The 20,220-nt window shown below is 43.1% G+C and overlaps 1 protein-coding gene and 1 long non-coding RNA gene across 8 annotated transcripts in view; one reads left to right on the top strand and one right to left on the bottom strand.

Moving 5' to 3' along the window:
• FARSB (phenylalanyl-tRNA synthetase subunit beta) overlaps positions 1-9,240 on the bottom strand; it is a 51,485-nt gene extending 42,245 nt beyond the window's left edge. For 3 of the 7 annotated variants that reach the window (XM_048863486.2, XM_048863490.2, XM_048863489.2), the window contains exons 1-7: positions 8,915-9,021; positions 7,634-7,689; positions 6,544-6,698; positions 5,615-5,687; positions 4,990-5,105; positions 4,308-4,458; positions 2,089-2,197 (exon numbers count right to left, since the gene is read on the bottom strand). In XM_048863486.2, the coding sequence (XP_048719443.1) occupies positions 2,089-2,197; positions 4,308-4,458; positions 4,990-5,105; positions 5,615-5,687; positions 6,544-6,698; positions 7,634-7,689; positions 8,915-9,005 (751 nt within the window). In that variant the 5' untranslated portion in view covers positions 9,006-9,021. Of the gene's footprint in view, positions 1-2,088; positions 2,198-4,307; positions 4,459-4,989; positions 5,106-5,614; positions 5,688-6,543; positions 6,699-6,893; positions 7,087-7,633; positions 7,690-8,096; positions 8,511-8,566; positions 8,817-8,914; positions 9,022-9,044 lie in introns of those variants that run through there. The other 4 variants (XM_048863492.2, XM_048863493.2, XM_048863491.2 and 1 more) reach the window with 4 other exon arrangements.
• Positions 9,241-9,257: 17 nt separating this feature from the next.
• Positions 9,258-11,468, top strand: LOC125642331 (uncharacterized). Its single transcript, XR_007358366.2, has 2 exons — positions 9,258-9,429; positions 10,922-11,468. It is a non-coding gene; the product is annotated as an uncharacterized LOC125642331 (long non-coding RNA).
• Positions 11,469-20,220: the final 8,752 nt, after the last annotated feature.

Genomic DNA, 20,220 nt, shown 5'->3' with positions numbered 1-20,220 from the left:
TACTCTGAAGAACTGAGGGCTTTTTCTTGACGTGTCCTAGGTAAAGCCTAATGGGAAGCACATTGGGATACACAGGGTCTTCCCTGCTTTAAAATGAGAGAGAAAACAAACAGCCCATATTTAAACCAAGGACATTGGTCAATACTTACTTATCAGTCTATTGGTCAGACACTTCTTACTTGTGAAAATTCAATAACCTTCCCCACCTCTGCCCCTCCCTCAAAATTGCCGAAAGGATGGACAGAAAGGATAGCGCACTGGTTAGAACACTCGCCTGGGACTTGGAAGACCTGGGTTCAATTCCTTGTTTTGTTACAGACTTCCTGTGTGACCTTGGTCAAGTCTGTGTCTTAAGTTCCCCTTGGGGAGGGGTGGAGGAGAATAGCACTGACCTACTTCACATGATGATGAAAGGAGAAATATGTAAAAATTGTGAGTGCTCAGATCCCATGGTAATGCGAGCTGTATAACATGGATAGCAGAACAACATTGACAAGAAAGAATTGGTTACTGGGTTTTGTTTTTTTTGGCCAGTTCACAGTTTGGAGGATTCCAACTTGCAGCACAAAAGCTAAAAAAGAGCAAGTAAAATTTTGGAGCGCTCTCAGACTGATGTAAAGAAGTTTTTAGGATTCAAAAATTTTCCCATTCCATATCAGGACAAACCTGAAACCTTTTGATTTTTTTTTTTTTTTTTGGTGATAAACTAGAGAGAAATCCACACTAGGGAACTCACCTGATCTAATAGAGCAGGAATTTGAACCTGCCTCTCCCACATCCCAGGTGAATACCCCAACGACTTGGTTACTGGCTATTCTGCTTTCCCTGCCCCTCAGCTCCAGCCCCATCCATTCATTCTTGGTCTGAGAAACCTCTCTCAGCAAAACTTTTGTAGGAACTGGTATGCACTGGCAAAAAGTTCTGTTTCAACATTTTCCAAAGAAAAAATGTTTAGTTGGAAAATTCCTGACCAGCTCTAGTTAATGTTCCCACAATAATCTAAAATGAGCATTCACGTGTTTACATTTCAAGAACTATATGATGCATTGATTCTAACTTTGAAACATCTCTGAAACATCATCCCTTAAAATACACCAAGATATGTGAAATTTAATTCAGCCTTTTGAATTATTAAAATGCAAGCAGCTGGAATGTTTAGAGCTAGAATAATCTGAAGCTGCAATGAGCCTAATCAAGAACATTTCCAAAAGGATCAGAGACTGTGGCCGACATCATATTCGAATTTGGAACAGGTGTTAAACATCAGAGATAGATAAAAGTGCACTGCCTCTTAAAATTCAGGTCAGCTGTTTAAGATTTGTAGGGATGACTAGAAAAACACATCCAAAGTGAGAATGTCATTGGTGATCAGATCAGTCACTGTAGAGAGTGTGTCAGACCCTGATTACATCAGAGATACTGACTCTTGGTCTAAACTCTTATTATGGGTAAAATGAAACTACATCTCTCTTTCTGTCTAAGGAAATATTCTTGCCATTATCATGTATTGATCATGTATCAAGTATTGATCTGCTTCACTAGTCACCAGAAATGCCCTTCCCAAATCATCCATGAGTCCCTCTTATACTCAGAGGAATCACTGTTAGAAACCGTGCCAACAAAAATTGCAGCCCAAAAATTTATTTATTTAATCAAAGCCTTCTGGACTAATTTTTTATATACCAAATGCTCTCACAGTAATTGATTAACAGTACTGATAATTACACTGGATTCACGCCCAGGCAAATGGACCAGCATTCACTATTACCTACAACACAATGAGAGATACAAATTCTACCAGTTATTGATTCACCTTGAACTAAACTCTTCAGCCAAATGACCGATGAGTAATAGGTCTGTACCTGTTATGCCTATCCCATAGTTGCTCATGAAAGCCCCAACAAAGAAGTCCGTCATTTAGTTTCCAGTGGCAAGGGTACCAGAAACATACATTGCATTAGTAGTGAAGAATAAATGAAAAAATCATGACACCATTTTAAGAAAAATGCAACAACCCACATAATACTCAAACGTTTGTTGGCTACACCATCAGAAAAATAATTGTGGCAAAATAATATGTAATCTTACCATTGATAATTGGTGGCATGGAAAGAACGACACTGTTGCTATCATAGATAACTGGATAGAGTGGTTTGTTTTCAATTATGTGTAAATAATGCTTAAGTTGGCTGTCAGTCTGGAGAAATAAAGTACAAATAGAATTTCAGATTCTCTCAATCACGAACCATCACCATATGACATAATCCATCCACGTTTTGCCTGAGTAAAGGATTAGGCTCACAGATATTACTTCACTACAGAAAGTTGTTTAAAAAAGGAGGGAAGCCCAGAAACAATTTTCTATTTTCTCATTTTAACACTAACTTCAAAATATTACTTCTTAATCTGTGAGTAGGAGGATCACAGCCACACTATCTTACTCAAGCCAAACATTGTGATTGTTCATCGTAAAGGAACTTCCATTTCTTGTCCTAAGCAGAGAGCACTAAGCATGCGAAAGTAACTGTGTCCCTAGTTTACAGCAATTGGTTTTAAAGGTGAAAACGTTAGCTCTAGAACAATAAAGAAAAAAAAATTTCTAGTCTCCTAGTACTGATGGGTTTACACGGAGATGCTCTCCAGTATCTGATCCAAACGATTTCATCTTAAAAGATCCATGATATGAGGGGTGTTGGGGGTGGGTGGGTGTTATTTTAAATATAAACATCTGTTGCCAGAACACAGACAACACAGTTTTCTTCTGTGTATTCCTTCTAGCCTCTCTATTCCTCCTTGCTTGTTCTCTACCTCAGTGTCCTGTCATATCAGCTTAGATAGAGCATACTGGGGCTCTCTTTACTTGTTATGAAAAGCTCATGTGTCCCATGGTGCTTTATAGAAATGACAACACTATGAACACTTCCATATTAGAAAAGTTACTTTTTAAAACAGACTTGATATGACTTCTTCCCACTAATTATTGACCCACACATGGGGTTCTTTTCATTGTGGAGGGGAGCCAAGAATGGCATCTTGTTAAGCTTGAGCACTTTAAACAGCCACCCTGTCCTGCTACAGCCAGGCGAATATTTCAACATCTTCTGCAAATACATGATCAAATAAAAAAAACTGCACTTGCTTCAGTTCACCCTTCATGTGTTCAGTTTCCTGCCAGTAAGCTCATTCCTAGAATATTCATGGGATGTTCCAGAACCTTGAGCATTAAGGCAAAATGTTCATGGAAAGCAATCTTCGTGTTGATAAATGTGACTATCTGCATCAGAAGCCTGATTCCAAGAGTTATGTTTATCCAAAAAACAATACCATGTGACTTACATGGGTAATAAAAACTGAACTGCACAGCACAATTTTGAATATCAAATACAACCAAATGCTCATGAACAATTCTAAGACCAACGGTGAAATGCTCGCTCCATTAGACTCAGTTGCAAAACTCCCATTGATGTCAATGGGGCCGGATTTCACCCCAAGAGCTAGTTGCAGAAATTAGGTGAGTAATGTCAAATAAATATGAGAGAAACAGAAGTTGCTCAATTCAAAACAACTGTAAGGATTCAAATGGAGAAAGGCTAAATTATTTCAATCAGTCAATCACACTGTCTTAGACATCACAACAGTAAAAAGATGCATAGGGGTTTTTTTGTTGTTTTTTTAAAAAAGGTAAAATCCAGATATGTTCTATTAGTGATAAGAATTCATCGCATTGAATTAAAAAAAACAAACCACCTCACTGTATTTTTATTACAATTTCTATAGCAACAAAATTTAAAACCAGTTCCACCAACATATGAGGCTGATACTTTGTTCACTATGTTTCAGTGAGCACACATAGGAATTTTAAGGTATTTTTGTGACAACTGGTGGACCTCTATTTTGTCCCACGAAAACAAAAGGAGCATTTTGAGGCGGAATTAAAAAAAAAAAGACAGCTGAATACACCAGTTATAATCCTTCAAATAAAATATTTGTCATATTTCATACAACCATCTCCAGGACTGAGATAACTGGGTATGGAGCCTTTTAGCTTGTATACCATTTCACATTTGTACATTAGACTGTGATCTCACAACAGCAGTAAACAAAAGTTACCTTTCCATATGTCTGTTTGGTGCTCTGCATAAAGTGAACTTGTGATCTAGTTCCAGTTCCTAGTGAAGAGGTGGCCACAACATAAAATTACCACCACTATTGGCAAGATCCGCAGAGGTGCCAATCCCAAGTCTTGCAATCCCTCTAGAAATTGAGATTTCAGCACTGCATGTGAAGGGTTTGGAAAGGACACCTACCCTATATAGATCCATAATTTCAGAAGCAGTATACTCCTTGGACTGATTCAGGGGCTTGAACCTAATTTCTGAAGGAGGTCTAGCTGTATAAGTAAATGGACCAGAGATGGTGTCCAGGTCATGGGTACCAATCGCTACTAACGCTCTTTTCCTACAAAGGAAACAAGGAAAAACAAATGACTTTTCTATAGGTATTTGGAGTTCATTTAAGGTAATGTCCTCTGAGGCACTACAGTCTCAAACATGCACATAGCTAATTGTTGAAGCAGAATAGCAATTTTTACAAGCGTGGAAGCACTTACACCTAGTAGCATTCTGACTGCAGTATGCGTGGTACATTGGCTTTGTAACAACACACACAACAGTCAAATGCAAAATCTAATGGGACTGTGGCAGAGAGTTTACCCACGAGGCTTCTTCCACGACTTATGTAGCAGACGTCACCCCCTTATGGCAAAATGCATTGAGAATTGCCAGCATCAAGCAAGACAAATAAAGAATGTCAAAGAGCATTGCTGAAAAATATTTGTCTTAGCATGAGTGTAAACATAACATCTTTTTGGAAAAGTGAACCTCAAGTCCACCTCAAGAATAAAATTAAATATTTCACAATAAAAAATATTAAGTCAATATAAATGGTGATGTACCATATGCTTTATTCTCACTGGGTTTAGAAACTAACCTGCAGATGTTCTGATGTAGTTTTTCTTGCAAGTCAATGAAACTATCATAGCGATCCTTGGAAAAAGTTATGTTACGAAGGACTGCAGCTACAGCATGAGGACGAACTTGAGCAGTCTACAATTTATAAGAGCAGTACAGTTACAAACGATAAAAAATTTCATATATGCAGAATTTATAAAATTTAATTCTCACATTGAAAACAATGTGCGTCTTGAACTTTTTGACATGCTTAACACTTTCTTATAAAAATGGAAAATGCACAAAGAGTACCCATATCCCCAAAGGAAATAGTTTACTTTTAGTTTGGTAAAGGAAACAGGATTTTCTCTACAGAGAATTTGGTTTCAGAAAACCATTGGAGATGCACAGGTATGAATTTTCCTGAAATTACATGGTTATCCTTTACAAAGTAATTTGTTCAGTATTCCCATATGAGCTACAATGAAGACCACTAGTTACAATGTACATCACTGAATGGAGAAAACATTTAAACTTCTATTGCATAGGAAATAAGTTGTAGCCTTAGTCTGACTAAAATTTAAAACAAACTCAGTTATTACAGAGTATGTTTGCTGGTGATGAAGCTTTCAAGATACGGACAAAGGTTCAGCAAATAATTTCACCTCTTCAGTAATAATCAGCCTTTGAACGTCAACATTCACTGGCATAATCCTTTTGTATCTAGGGGCCTTTATCCTAAAACAAAAATGGAAATAAAGTTTACAACTGAGGGTGAAACATTCTTCCAAAAAGAGCACCAGGAGGAAACATTAGAACAGTGTCAATGCACTTTATGGTCAAAATGTTATCAATTTTTATTAGCATTTAAAATTCTGTAAAAACTGTTAACGTATATGTAAAAGTTTCCTACCAGGATATTACTAACTTAAGTACAGTGTACTATGAAACACATACGCTCAAAAAGACAACTCCACTGCTATCAGAGATTCCCAAAAAAACCCCTAGATTTAAAGAAAACAAGAACACACCTAGAGAAAACTGGTTCTGTCACAGGGGATTCAATCCTGGGTACCCTCAACTTCCACTATCTTCAAGCAGAGGTGAGGGCACTTAGCACCTTGCAGGATCAATCCCAGGTTGTCTAACCAGATCAATCATTAATGTTAATGGTAATTACTTGCACAGAAAATTTCAGAGAAATTGTGAATTGAAAAAAGAGAAAATTTTGATAACATTGTATATTATTTCAATAACAATATCAACAATCAATAATAATAACAACAACAACAACCACCCTAAAGACCTCCTTTAGGAAATCAGGAGAAGGAATCATCATTGTCATTCTCAGACTACGCATATCAGACACAGCTGCCTTCTACTCTGTGAAAGAGTATTGCTGTGAGCCTCTCTGGACAAGATTTCTGGAACGTAGAAAACATTTTGGCAATTACAGTGAAGTTATAGATCAGAGATCCCTCACAGGCCAAGCAAATAGCACTTTTATTAATCAGCTGCTTAATGTTAATAAGTAATGTATGATTAGTCTAATCAAATACAGAAGTATAAAAAAAATCTCACAGTGCTACAGTACCTTTCTTTAAAGACCTGAAGCCCTCGGACCAATCCTTCCAGACAAAGAAGATCATATCGGTTAGCAGGAACATCGATTTTATAGAGAATGATATCTGATGCACCCTCCGCCTTTCCATCACCTTGTTCTTTGCTTATTATGTCCTTCTCAGACGTCTACAATTAAATGAAATCACGAAATGAGTCACGAATAATGGAGTAAATGAGCATTGAAGATGCTTAGAAAATAGCATAATTTTAAATTAAAAAAATAAATAGTATTCATTAACAAGTGTGGTTTAAAGGGCATAATGTGGGTTTATATGTGAAATGGGTACTTAAAGCATCAGAAACTGTACTAATTGAAAGTACCTCTCAGATTCAGAAGTCTTAATACAATAACGCAAAGGAATATTTGTTTATTATTGGAACTGAATTATTGGAAACAAAGACTAGCCCAGGCATAAGTGGCTAGACTAGTAGATCCCAGTACACAACTGGACCTAATTATTTCTTCCATTTTGGCTGTAAATCAGTATCCCGTCAGTAATGTCTGAAGTCTATTCTGAAATAAAGCATACAAGAAAAGAGCCTTTGAATACATATAAATGATCTGATCAGAAGATCAACTTAATCACTTCAGACTAAACCAGAAATTAAAAAAACATCAACACAGTATTAGATTCAGCAGAACTCTGCAAAAATGTGGGTGCCAATGCTAGAAAATTCTGATGCAGGATCAAGACCTCAACCACTACTTTTAAGTCACTATATAAAATGCTCAAAACACTAAGTTTATGTGGAAGTTGTACAACCTTGCATAAAAAAAATAAAGCCAAAGTACAGTTTGTAAAGTATTTGCAACACAGAGTCTGTAACTGGGATGCCAACATTGGAAGTTCTTGGCCACTACAGCAGAACAGTAGTGTCTGTGGATCATATACGCTACTTATGATGTTCACGGAGAAGGCTCTTTTATTGGTGGAGGGCAGCTAAACTGCCAAAGACACAACAGACTGGTTCCCTCTATCAAAACAGAACTGCAATCAATCCCGCACAGCCAAGTGGCTAAAGACAAATGTAAATGTGACAAATGACAACATATTACTTACAATTTCATCAAGCTCCAGACCAAACTCAAAGCAAAGTTCATCAAATTCTTCATCAGCTAAGAAGAAAGAAAAATACTCTGGTTAATTCTGGTTTCCAAAAAACAGATCTCAGACTTCTGAAGACAACTTTCCCTGAATAGAATCCTAAATACTATTTGCAAGGGGAGGGGGGGAAGTCATTGAGAATTTTATCTTTACTTTTATTTTAGTAACAATATCTGCTATACATATTGTAGCTATTGATTTGTGAAATTCATAGCAAAAGATTTAGATCACAATATATCAGAGTTAGTATTGAATACAATTTGTTGTACCATTAGCTTTTTTCAGATTAGTCTCCACACAGTATAACAGAGCAGGAACACATCACATCAGCAAAAGAACAGACAAGCCTATGAGAAGCAGTGCACTATTAACCATTACCTTCTCAGTCAGCTGGGTATAAATTAGATGCATAACTCACCCTATGACTTATGGCGAGGTCCAGTCTGCCAGAGAAATTAGGAAAAAGGAAGGGCTGCGGGAAAAGGTAATTTGCCTAAACTATCTTACCTATCAGGCCTACCTCTCTTCCCTAATTTTTTAAAAATGTATTTCTGAATCCATGAACTATTACAATGAAAAACAGAATCCAGAACTCAGGGTTCAGAAGCCAAGCAAATTAAAAACTGCTTTCCCCAATACGCTGTTTTAAAATTAGATTGTAATTTTAAATGTATACCTATATTTTATCAGTAAGCGAGACTCAAATAACATGTATGTGCACACAGAACCTGAAAAATCCACCAAGCCACGGTAAGCAAGCAAACGCTAGGAACCTCTGAAGAAACCAAGCTTTAATTAAAAGCGTTTTTAGCCCTTATGGCTGTGCAAACACACCGCCTCCTGGGGAATTAAGTGTAAGTTATTGCAGTGACGTCTAAGCCTACATACAGCCAACGCCACACGGCACAGACGGCTCCTTTCCCCCAATGAAAGCGGCCCAGAGTCTTGCCAGTTTCACGGCTGGCCGCTATTACAGCCAGGACACTCAGATCGGATCGGCAGCATCGTGCTGCTAACTGGGAAAGCCCCGAGCAAAGGCAGACACAGGCACCGGAGCTAGCAGTCGGTGGGGAGCAGCCCCCAGAAACAGAAGCTGGAAGAGGCGGGAAGGCAACTAAGTGCCCCGGTGGCAGCGACCTGAGAGCTGGTGACAGGCCAGAGCAACAGAGAGCCCCCCTCGCCCGCCCGCCAAGCCCCACCCCCGCTCCGGCACCGCGGCTCGCCGCCCGCACTCACTATAGCGCCTGCCCAGCGCCTGGAAGAGCAGCTCCCGCTTCACACTGACCGTCGGCATGTCACACACCTGCACTACAGCCGCACTGCGCATGCGCCGCCCGCAGGAAGGCCCCGGCTCCGCCACACTCACCAGGCCTTGGGACTGCCCAACAGCATCGCCTGATTTTCCGAGTCTCCTTCTGCTCCTGTACCAGCGCGGCTGCTCTCCCCATCTCACGCCGCCCCGGTGGCCGGCTGGCACACGCGCTCCCCGTGCGGCACCCGCGGCGTGCGAGCGGAACGAAAGGAAGGATGTGTCTGGTGTGATCAGGCAGACCCAGGACAGCTGCGCACGTAGGACGATACGTCAGCGGGTCGGTTTGGCCGAGCCGGCTCCCGACGGTGAACAGACAGCGCGTGGGGCTGGGTTAGGGGCTACCGGCCCCCAGTGCAGGGCCTGGCCCTCTCCCTGGCCGTCCCGCGCTTCTTACTCAGCGGCTCCCACCCAGGGCCCTGTGCTGAGCGGTGCGGCTTGGGTAGGTCGGAACGTGACACTTCCACCCCAAATGGTGGCGTGGGGGGCGTTCCCCCCGGGCTGGTCAGCGCCCCGGTGCGGGGGGGCTGCGGCACTGACAGAGCACCGCAGCCCCCTGGGAATGGCACCGGGCCGCCCTTCCCAGCCGTGATTGTGCCGCTTGTGGGCCCGGGCTTGCAGTCCCTGCGCCTGCGTAAAGCTCCCTGTGACTGTGCTGGGCGCTAATGATTTCTTTTCTGTGGGGGGACTAAAGGCTTGTACCGGGTTGTTTCAAAGTGGGGCTCACCCAGTCAGAGTCAAAAGGCTGAGTTTCCAGGCCTGTAGGCTGTGCCTTGGACAAATATAACCCCAAACACCTGCTTTTCAGCAGGCCGCTTATAATGAAGGGTGTTATAGCTATAGTGCTAGCCTGCAACCCTGGGACTTTCTAAGTAGTGATAAAGGGGGATTGTTGAGGTAACAGCAAAGTGCAGTTTCCAGGATCTTTAGCTGGACATTTAAAGTGAGAAATAGTGGAAAACAGAAGATGCACTTGAGGAAGGTTGTTTGCTTGAAGCTCTGCAGATTTTGTGTCCGATTTGCATTTGGAGAGCTAAAGCTGCTTCTCCATTACCCCTGCACATTCTGTAGCAAACTGAACATAAAATGTTACTGAACTGATTAGATAGTGTTCATGCCCATTTTGCACTGTGCAGTGGTGTAAATGAGCGCACAAAGAGCGGGGCAACAGAAAATCAGGCCCCAGGAACTGAGAGACTTCTTTCTGGAAGGAGTGCAGTTGTGAGACCTGACTCTCTCCTCTCACACTAGTATAAATTGAGAATAACTCCAGTGAAATCAATAGGCCTGATGCTCTTCTAAGTTAAACTGGTGTAAATCAAGAGTAATTTTATTGAAGTCAAAGCTATGCTGATGTAATACAGGTGTAAATAAGAGCAGGAGACCCCTAGTGTTCCTGAGTCCTGCAGAGAACCCTTAAGAGGGTATATTCCCCTGGATATTGGTATTTTAATTGCTAGTCTGTGAATCTTTCCATTGATCTGAATGGCCATTGAAATGAGCATAATAAATCCAAGAAGGAAGGTTAGTGAGACATGTGAGGACTAGTTACTACAGGTTAGACTAGGTCTCAACACAGGTAATAAAAGTTGTCATTATTATAAGTATAGAAGAAGTGAGTCTAGTTGTCTTATCAGACAGGTAGTACTAAGACAAAAATTGAATTTTCATATATTTCATACTAGTATTTTCTTGTGCATACTGCCCCTTTGTGACACTCTGTACCTTGGGGGAGTGCCCTGTAACCCCCATATTTATCATTTATATATAATTGTGATATTTCATATAAAGCATGCCATGTGAGGTATCAGGGGAAAGGTTATGATCTGCAGAAAGCCATTGTTCTATCTAAATATGTATATCATTGGTACATAGGAAGTTATGAGATTGTGTTGTATGGTTGTCACTAAAATATGCTGTGCGGATTTGCCCAGATATTAGATCCCCAGAGATTACAACAAGGGAGCTAACCAACGCCTGGGCAGGTGTCGAACAACCATCAACAGCCATTGTCCAGCAGGGAGGTACAATGAAATCACTCACTTGCACAAGATGACGCCAGGGGAGTTGCTCTACCTTGCCTGGTGACTCAGCAGCGCCCACCAGACATGCCTGGACTTATGTTCTCTAAGCATATGGAACAAGGGTATAAAACCGAACACAGTGTGGCCCCATGCTTGGCCTTTTCTCCTCCCCGCACCTACACTGCAAGTGACAAGATTGCTCAGAAGACTAAAGACACCAGCAGAGGAGACTGGCCCAGGTTTCAAGGGTGAAACCTGTGCCTTATGAAATGTAACATCCAGTGGAGTGAGAGAACTGCTTGATCTAAATACTGCCTAGTGTCTTACAGGTTTAGGATTTAGATTGTGTGCTGATTTTGTTTTCTTTGGTAACGAATTCTGACTTTTTGCCTGCCACTTAGATTTTAAGCGATTATATCTTTTGTAATCAATAAACTTGTTTTACTGTTTATCTTTACCAGTGAGTTTGCCTGAAGTGTTTGTGACCTGAGCAGATTTACCAAAGGTTGGTGCATGTCCACTTTCCATTGATGAAGTGGCAAACCAATTAATAAACTTGTTTTGCTCGAGATGGTATATTCTTAGGGTGCAAAGCTGGGACCTGGGGGGATGTGGCTGGCGCCTTTCTCTGTGTGATTCATGAGTGGCTCTGGGAGCATTCATGCAATCTAACTGGGTGTGGGGCTCCACATGCTGTTGTGCTGAGTGATGACAGCACCTGGAGGGGTTTGCTGTTTGCCACCAATAAGGCATTGTGAGAATAGTGAGTAAATAGGGTAGAGTGGGCCCACAGTCCCAAGTTTCATCTGAGGATCCTGTCACCCTTGTTTTATTACCTGGTAATTCCTGGTTTGTTGCTTTGTTTTTATTTCTCTTCCACTTTTCCTTAAACTTCATTTTTAGTGCATATATCAAGTAATTAACCTACTGTTTTATCCTACATTTATGTTCTGCTACATTTAGTGTGTATAAGAATATATACAAATTGAATAAAAAGCCTAACATGTAACCACCCTTTTAAACACTATTCAGTTATATCAGATAAGTGACTAAAGCATTTCCATTCTGTCCTAAAGATCTAAAAGTGCCTGATGTCACCCTCAACTATTACAAAAACTGTCTTCAGCATTGTTTTGTAAAGAATGGATTATGCTATCATGGAGATATCTGTGACACTCCTTATAATTGTTTTCTAAGAGGTGTTTTTTATTTTCAGATTTCAAGGTGTTTCACCCATGTTGGTGTTCATTCTTTTCTTTATCCTCCCACACCCTCGGGTGCATAGAGTGTCCACCAGTTTCCACCATTTATTTTGGTCTTATGCTGGTCTTTTCAGGCTTCTGAGTTTCGTGTTGATGGATTTGGCTTCCTTCTCTATTGTTCTACATAATGTTTTTCTAGGTTGCCCTCTTTTTCCTCTTTCCAGGTGATGCCCATATCATAGGTGCCAACTCCGTGGATACTCCAGGGCTGGAGCACCCACAGAAAAAAATTAGTGGGTGCTTATCACCCACTGGCAGCCAGCTTCCCTCCTCTCCCCTCCAGCGCCTCCCGTCCACCAGCAGCTCCACCAATCAACTCCTCCCCCTCCCTCCAGTGCCTCCCGCCCGCCATGATCAGTTCTGTGGTGTGCAGGAGGGGCTGGGGGGGGGAGGGGAGGGAGGAGCAGGGATGGACCGTGCTAGGGGGTGGGGGTGGGGCATAGGCTTGGGAGAAGGAGTTGGGTGGGGGCGGGTCCTGGGGCAGAGCAGGGAGTTGAGCACCCTGGGGCCTGGAGAAGCCGGTGCCTGTGACCCATATTATCACTTGCTGTGGAACTTATGTTGGGGCATCCTTAAAGCATGTCCTAAATATGTCCATTGGCATTGTCTGACCATACAGTATTTGATGCTGTAGATTGGTTTGTTCTACTTAGAATTTCTGATGTTGCAAGAAACTCTTTCCAATGGACTTTGAAGATCTTCCGCAGGCATTTATTTTGGAATTAATTGATCTTATCAATTTTTGTTGTAGATTTCCATGACCTTGCTCCATAGAGGAGGACAGACATGATGCAGGTGTTAAAAATGTATATTTGTGTCAATGTCAATAATACTACTTTTCCAAATCTTTTCACTTTGCTGCTTTTGATATTTGTTGTTTGACATCTAACATGGTGTCACCATCATTGCACGTAGCACTCCTTATATGGGTAAAATGACTTGTAATATTTCTTCATCTACTCTAACGGTTACTTTTGCAACACTGATAGCCTTATATTTTATCTTCCCCTTGTTGATGAACAGACCAATTTGTTTTGTTGTACCTGCCAAAAACTGAGTCTCTTTTTCCATTAAGTGACCTGTTGAACTAAGCAGAACAATGTCATCAGCAAAAATGCGGTCCTCCAGTTGTGGTTTATCATTTATCCATAAAAGTGATATGCTATTATGGATCCTTTATAAAAGCAATAGCTCTGTATAGAGGAGACCATAACAGCAATGTCTCTCCCACATAAGAAGTCAAAGTCTGTCTGTCTTGCACAGAAATAATCCCCTCTCTTTCTTTGGGAATATATAGCAAGGCAAACTAGTTCTCTTCCTGTCTTGTAGCTAGCTGGAAGTCCAAATAACTATGCTGCTTCATTTAAAAATGCATTTTATTTTTATTGCAAAAACATTTTACCCTATTTGTTTAAACAAGAATTAATTATAGCAGTTGACACTAGTTTTAATAATATAACGTATGGAATTGACTTAAATTAAGATCAAAGTAGCCTTCACAAGGTTTGCTTCCAAAAACAAAACAAAACAAAAAAAACACTTTAATGAAAATAAAATCAGTGGACTCCCTTAGAAAAGTATAGACAACTCATTTTTCTCTTTTTTTTTTTATCAGTAGCAGCAGAATCTTGATCATTTACGTTAATGACCCAGCGGCCCATTTCTGATAAACTTTCCAAATTAGCAAACAAGCGCAACTTTAAGAAAAATCAAGGATATTGCATTTTTATTCAGTTATGCTGATGTGTATTTTGGTTTTAATTATTTATATTTCAGCATGTTACTAAATGTTGTCATGTTTAAAAAAAAATAATAATGAGATCTTAGTAATGTGAGGCCTCGCTGAATCTCTCTGTTTTTAAATCTGTTGTTGAAAAGGGAGATGAAGTGCCAAATCCTCACTGATATCAACTCACAAGATTGGGCCCTTTTTTGTAAAAATTATCCAGAAGCCCTATGCCTGCTCCTACACGTTCTTTGTGCACAGAACTATCATTGAAGTCATGATTAATGTTTTAAACTGGTTTATGGAAATATAAATGTAATTGAGTTGAGAAACCCAAGACCAAGCAAGTAGCGTAACAGGTTTTCCAAAGGAGGTAACTTATTCACATGCACTCTAGGAGCATGTTCCTGCATGGTACTAAGCACCTCCTAAGAGGCCCTGAATGCTCTCAATTCCCATTAACAACAATTAAAGTCACTCTGAGCCTTGTGGGATCAGGTGCATTCAAAGCAAGGGTAGGCTAGTATTTGAAAATCATAGCCTACACCCCATTTGGCTGTGCCAGGGGATTGCTGATGATGACTCAGAAGTTCCTTGCAACTCTATAATTTCTTACTCAAATTGGACTTTCACTGAGTTTTCCCACAGAAAATTCTTACAAAATCTGAGCTAAATAATGAGCTATATAATGTTAGTCCTATGCAAATGTGACTCAGATTTTTTGGTTTTTATTTCTGTGTTGGGTTGGGGAAATTTGACAGGACAGTGAGTCCTCTTGCACCTAATACATAATCTTGGCAGAACTAATTTTTTAATTTTTATAGTTTTGACAGTTAAGCATTTTGTAGATTTTATTGCTTCAATTTTTCACAGTTGTGGGAAATTATAGGGTGGATTCAGACAACAGGATGGGTTAGACAATAATTACTGTCAGTAGACATTAATTTTAAAAAGTTAAACTTTATAACAGTTAAAACATATTGTCAAAATATACAAAATAAATAAAGTTCTCAAGCGGTATTTTTCTTACTTTGCCCATTTGTAAACTTCTCTTATGGTAAGTAGAAATAGTTTTTTGTTGGCTTGTTCATATATGGTGAAATCAATTTGTATCAATATTTGCCAATTAAAAACCTAATCTTTCCAACCTTGCTTATGTAGTTCCAGCCAGCTGACCTTGCATATTAATTTATTGCCATGACATTGTTCAGAACAGTAGACAGGTAGATGTGGGGTTGAGGGTACAAAGTTGATGAGGGGATGCATAATTAATAGCCGCACTGAGGAGCGGATAGATGGGGAGCTGGTGGCATAAAAAATTAGAGTTTTTGGTTTGGCAAACAAGCTTGAAGTTCTGCACCATCAGGCAGCCAGTGAAAGCTCTTGCAGTGGGGACCAAAATCACTTGATAAGGACATGTCCACACAGTGAGTAACTGTGTGGCAAGTCATAGTGTGAATCTGCAGCTTACCAGCTGAAAGTCCAAAAGCGCAGCAAGCAGCACACAAAGTCGTAATCCAGGTCTTTCGCTGCACTGTAACAGTTAAACCAGCCCTTGGAGAGCGCAGTAGGGAAAGCGCTGCAGTCTGTCCACACTGACAGCTGCAAGCACACTGGTGTGGCCACATTTGCAGCACTTGCAGCAGCATTGGGAGCAGTGCATTATGGGCAGCTATCCCACAGAGCACCTCTTCCCATTCTGGCTCTGTAGCTTGTGGGAAGGGTGCTGGCGGGGCATTCTGGGTCCTGTCCCAATGCCCCGTGATGCATTGGTTCGCATCCCAGCAATCCCTGTGCTTCTGTCCACATTTGGTGCTATTTTTCAATGTTTTTGTATTGCGCGCTCTGTCTTCTCTTTTGGTCAGCGGGAATGGAGCCCAAACTGCTGAGGAGTATGCTGATGAGTCTCGCCAGCACGTCACATTTGGCAGTCGAGTTATTCTTTATGATCCAAAGTGACAGCGAGGGCTCCAACTATGATATCAACTTGAGTAAGGCATCTGACACGAGTTTGTTTGTGGCATTCACGGACATGCTCACCACCGTGGAACGCCGCTTTTGGACTCGGGAAACAAGTACTGAGTGGTGGGATCGCATTGTCATACAAGTCTGGGATGATGAGCAGTGGCTGCAGAACTTTTGGATGAGAAAAGCCACTTCTTCGAGTGATTGCTCATGTGTATTCCACAATAGGTGTGTGTGCTCGCCACGTGCACCGGTGCCGAAAGTTTTTCCCCTAGCAGTACCCGTAGGGGGAACACCCCAGTGACCCCTGGAGTGACACCTCTATGGCACGGTATAAAGGGAGCTGCGTGCTCCCCCTCACCCTCAGTTCCTTCTTGCCACCAGTGAAGGTGCATCGGAATTGCTCTGCTCCAGCTTTTCTGTAGCTCGTCCCCAGAACTTTTTGTTCATTCAGTGCTAGTACCTGTAGTTAGTTAGCTGTTACAGTTAGTTCATTTAGTTAGAGTGCCCGGGCTGGGGCATGCCTTGTGCCCCCAGTTTTAAGGCGTGCGACACTTACAGGCAATCTGTGCCAAGGAGTGATCCGCATGCAGAATGTTTACGCTGTTTGGGTGAGTCCCATATCAGTGATCGTTGCAAGATTTTGCAAGCTGTTTAAACCTTGGATTAAGAGCGAAAGAGACATTAGGCTCCGGGCCATTCTCATGGAGTTGGCGCTGACCCTGGCTCGGGCGCGCTGCTCCGAGTCGGCACCAGGCACTGTGGCATCAGTGTGCGGTGACCTCCCGGTGCCTTCGACTAGTTGGCACTGCTCCCCATCTACGGGGCATAAGAAGGCTAAGAAAGTGCCTTCTTTGCAGAGGCACTGAGGTAAACCAGGGGCAGAGACTAGACCCATGTCGGGCAGTCCTCGATCCCCTCCAGCCTCTAGGCCTCTGACTCACGTTGAGCGGAGTAGCCCAGCTGCGTCAGATTGGGCCTCCCCGGATGTCCGGATGCCTTCCACGCCGGAGACTCTGCAGGTGGCCAGAGACGTCATGACCATGTCGGTACCAGGAGCGCCGCCAGTGTCGGCCCCCAGCTCCAGAGGCAAGCCACTGCTGGGTTCTCCACAGTGGTCTCTGGTGCGGCACCAGTTTTGGTCGCGGGAACGTTCCTGATGCCGTTCTCCACCCAGCGAGCCTTCAGGGCACAGCCCATGTGGATCGCCCTCAACTCCCAGCAGACTATCTGGTTGGGTACCATCCGACCGGGACTCCTGGCACCACTCCACCCCATGGAGCGATTACCGATGAGACCGAGGCAGACGTCGCCAGAGGTCCTCATCTCGCAGGGGATACCGCAGCCAGTTGCAGAACGGACGTCGTTGCCGTTCCCGCTTGGAATCCCGCTCCGAGTCTCCGCCAAGGCACCGTCTCCACAGCCCGGGGCATAGATCGCCAGCACCGCGCCGTCGCCGGTCCACCCGTCCGAGCAGACTGCGGAGCAGCAGTTACAGGTGGTACCGGTCCTCTGCATCGAGATCGTGGTCCCATGGGCGACGTCGCTCCCGGCACCACTGTTCCTCCCAGGCCCATGACAGCAGCAGGTCGTTCATCAGCCCGGTCCCCCCGCCCCTCACGGCACAGTGGTGCGGACAAGTTAGCCTTACTGGGACAAGGACCACAGTGGCTCTCCCGAGAAACCTGCGCAAGCGCATTGCCCAAGTTCTGGATGAGACCTTTGAAGAGATCACTGAGGCCAATTACTGCAATGTGAGAGAGCACATCAATGCTCTATTCCGCATTTAGGCATGCATGCAGCCCTAACCCTCCTCGCCCCAAGAGCCCGCACCAAATAATTTCCTTCGCAAAATGAAAGCCGCTTACCGGGAACCTCCTCTGGTGTTTGTCCTTCCCCAAGCACCGGCCACCGTGACTGGCTACCTTCCTCCTGGCTTGAGAACAGCTCCTGGCTGCATGCATCTAGGGATGCCGGGGTGTTTTCCTCCTCCTCAGCACCCTTGCTCCCGCTTTGCTCCTCTTCTTCCTCCTGCCTTGTTGAACTGGGTTCTGAAGTGTCCATGGTGGTACTCGGGGTGACCCCATCTCCACTCCAAGTATTGCATCCAGCTCTTTGTAGAAATGGTAGGTCACAGGGGAAGCACCGGAGTGGCTGTTTTCCTCACAGGCTTCGCGGTAGGCATCCCGCAGCTCCTTCACTTTAACCCTGCACTACAGTGTGTCCCGGTCATGGCCCCTGTCCATCATTGCCCTTGATATCTGCCCGAAGGTATCATAATTCCTACGGCTGGAGCGCAGCTGGGACTGGACAGCTTCCTCCCCCCAAACACTGATGAGGTCCAGCACCTCGCCATTGCTCCATACTGGGGATCACCTGGTGCGTGGAAGCATGGTCACCTGAAAAGATTCGCTGAGAACACTCCACGCCTGGCTGAGCAAACAGGAAGGGGATTTTCAAAATTCCCAGAGAATTTAAAGGGCGGGTCTGACAGTTGGTCACCTGAGGGCAGTAGAGTTCAAAGTGATGATGACCAGAGTAACTAGAACAGGCATTGTGGGACACTTCTAGAGGCCGATCAGAGCACACTAACAGACCAGAGCGTCCACACTGGTGTCGCAGTGCTCCAGCAGGGGCGCACAAAACGTTATTCCACTCGCCGAGATGGGGTACCAGGAGCACTCTAGCCACGGAGTCAGAGCGCTCTATGTGCCTTGCCAGTGTGGAAGTGTCTTAAATTAGGGTGCCCGGGGCTCCTTTAATGCGCTCTAAGTCGCCAGTGTAGCCAAGCTCTTAGTTGTGATAGCTTTCTTGATGAGCAGGAGACAATCTTTCCTGACATGTTCAAAGTTCCAGATTAAACATTTTTTCAGTTATAAAGCAAAAACTTAAATATTACTTTATAGCAGGTGATAAAGATAGAAGCAAGATTAACACGTGCAGCAATTTACAAACATTTCATAAAGCCTACAACACTAACACAATGTTATGAGTTGAATACCCACCTTAGCCATGCTAACACATAGGTGAAACCAGGGCTGGCCTTACCATGAGGCGAACTAAGGCGGCCACCTCAGGTGCCAAACTATGGGGTTGGGGGGGCACCAGTACGACCCAAAGTGTAGAAAATTGTGTCTGCTGCTGGTGCATATGTATTCTCTCTGCTCTAGATGCACAGAGAGGGTGGAGTGCTGTGCTGGAGGAAGGAGGACACAAAAGACATAACAGGCAGGCAGGAGAAAAGGTGAGCGGGAATAACAGAAAGCAGCAGAAGCTGCAGGGAGAGAGAGGAGGAGGAGCCTCTTATGTACCTCTCTAGAACCCCCAGGAGCCTGGACTGATTAACACCAGCTTTTCATGAAAGCTTCCTGTTTTCTGCTGCTTCCCTGAACCTACTTGAGGAGAACAGGCAGTCAACTGAAGTAGTAGGAGCCAGTTAGGCCTTTAAGACGCTGATATCTTCCCTCACTCAGGCCCTGCTACCAGCCTGTTTATTTGTCCCCTTCAGCTGAGTGTTGAGAGCCTCTGTAGCTGGCACAGAACAGCAGTCATCAGTGAAAGAAGAAAACACCCTTCTGGGGCAGCATTCAGAAAAAGAAAGAAAGTAAAGGAAGCTTTTCTGTCTAAGCAGGAAGGAGTGCTCCTGAGATACATAGACACAAATAGAAAAGGAGGACTTGTGGCACCTTAGAGACTAACAAATTCATTTGAGCATAACCTTTTGTGAGCTACAGCTCACTTCATCGGATGCATTCAGTGGAAAATACAGTGGGGAGATTTATATACATAGAGAACATGAAACAATGGGTGTTACCATACACACTGTAAGGAGAGTGATCACTTAAGGTGAGCTATTACCAGCAGGAAAGCGGCAGGGGAGGAAGAAAACCTTTTGTAGTGATAATCAAGGTGGGCCATTTCCAGCAGTTGACAAGAACCTCTGAGGAACAGTGGGGGGTGGGAAATAAACATGGGGAAATAGTTTTACTTTGTGTAATGACCCATTCCGCTCCCAGTCTCTATTCAAGCCCAAGTTAATTGTATCCAGTTTGCAAATTAATTCAAATTCAGCAGTCTCTCATTGGAGTCTGTTTTTGAAGTTTTTTTGTTGAAGAATTGCCACTTTTAGGTCTGTAATCGAGTGACCAGAGAGATTGAAGTGTTCTCCGACTGGTTTTTGATTGTTATAATTCTTGATGTCTGATTTGTGTCCATTTATTCTTTTACGTAGAGACTATCCAGTTTGACCAATGTAC

The sequence above is a fragment of the Caretta caretta genome, chromosome 9 (assembly GCF_965140235.1).
Source record: "Caretta caretta isolate rCarCar2 chromosome 9, rCarCar1.hap1, whole genome shotgun sequence".
NCBI classification, from domain to species: Eukaryota; Metazoa; Chordata; order Testudines; family Cheloniidae; genus Caretta; species Caretta caretta.
Note: the sequence above shows the minus strand (reverse complement) of the source record. Positions and strands in the feature narration are given on the sequence as shown.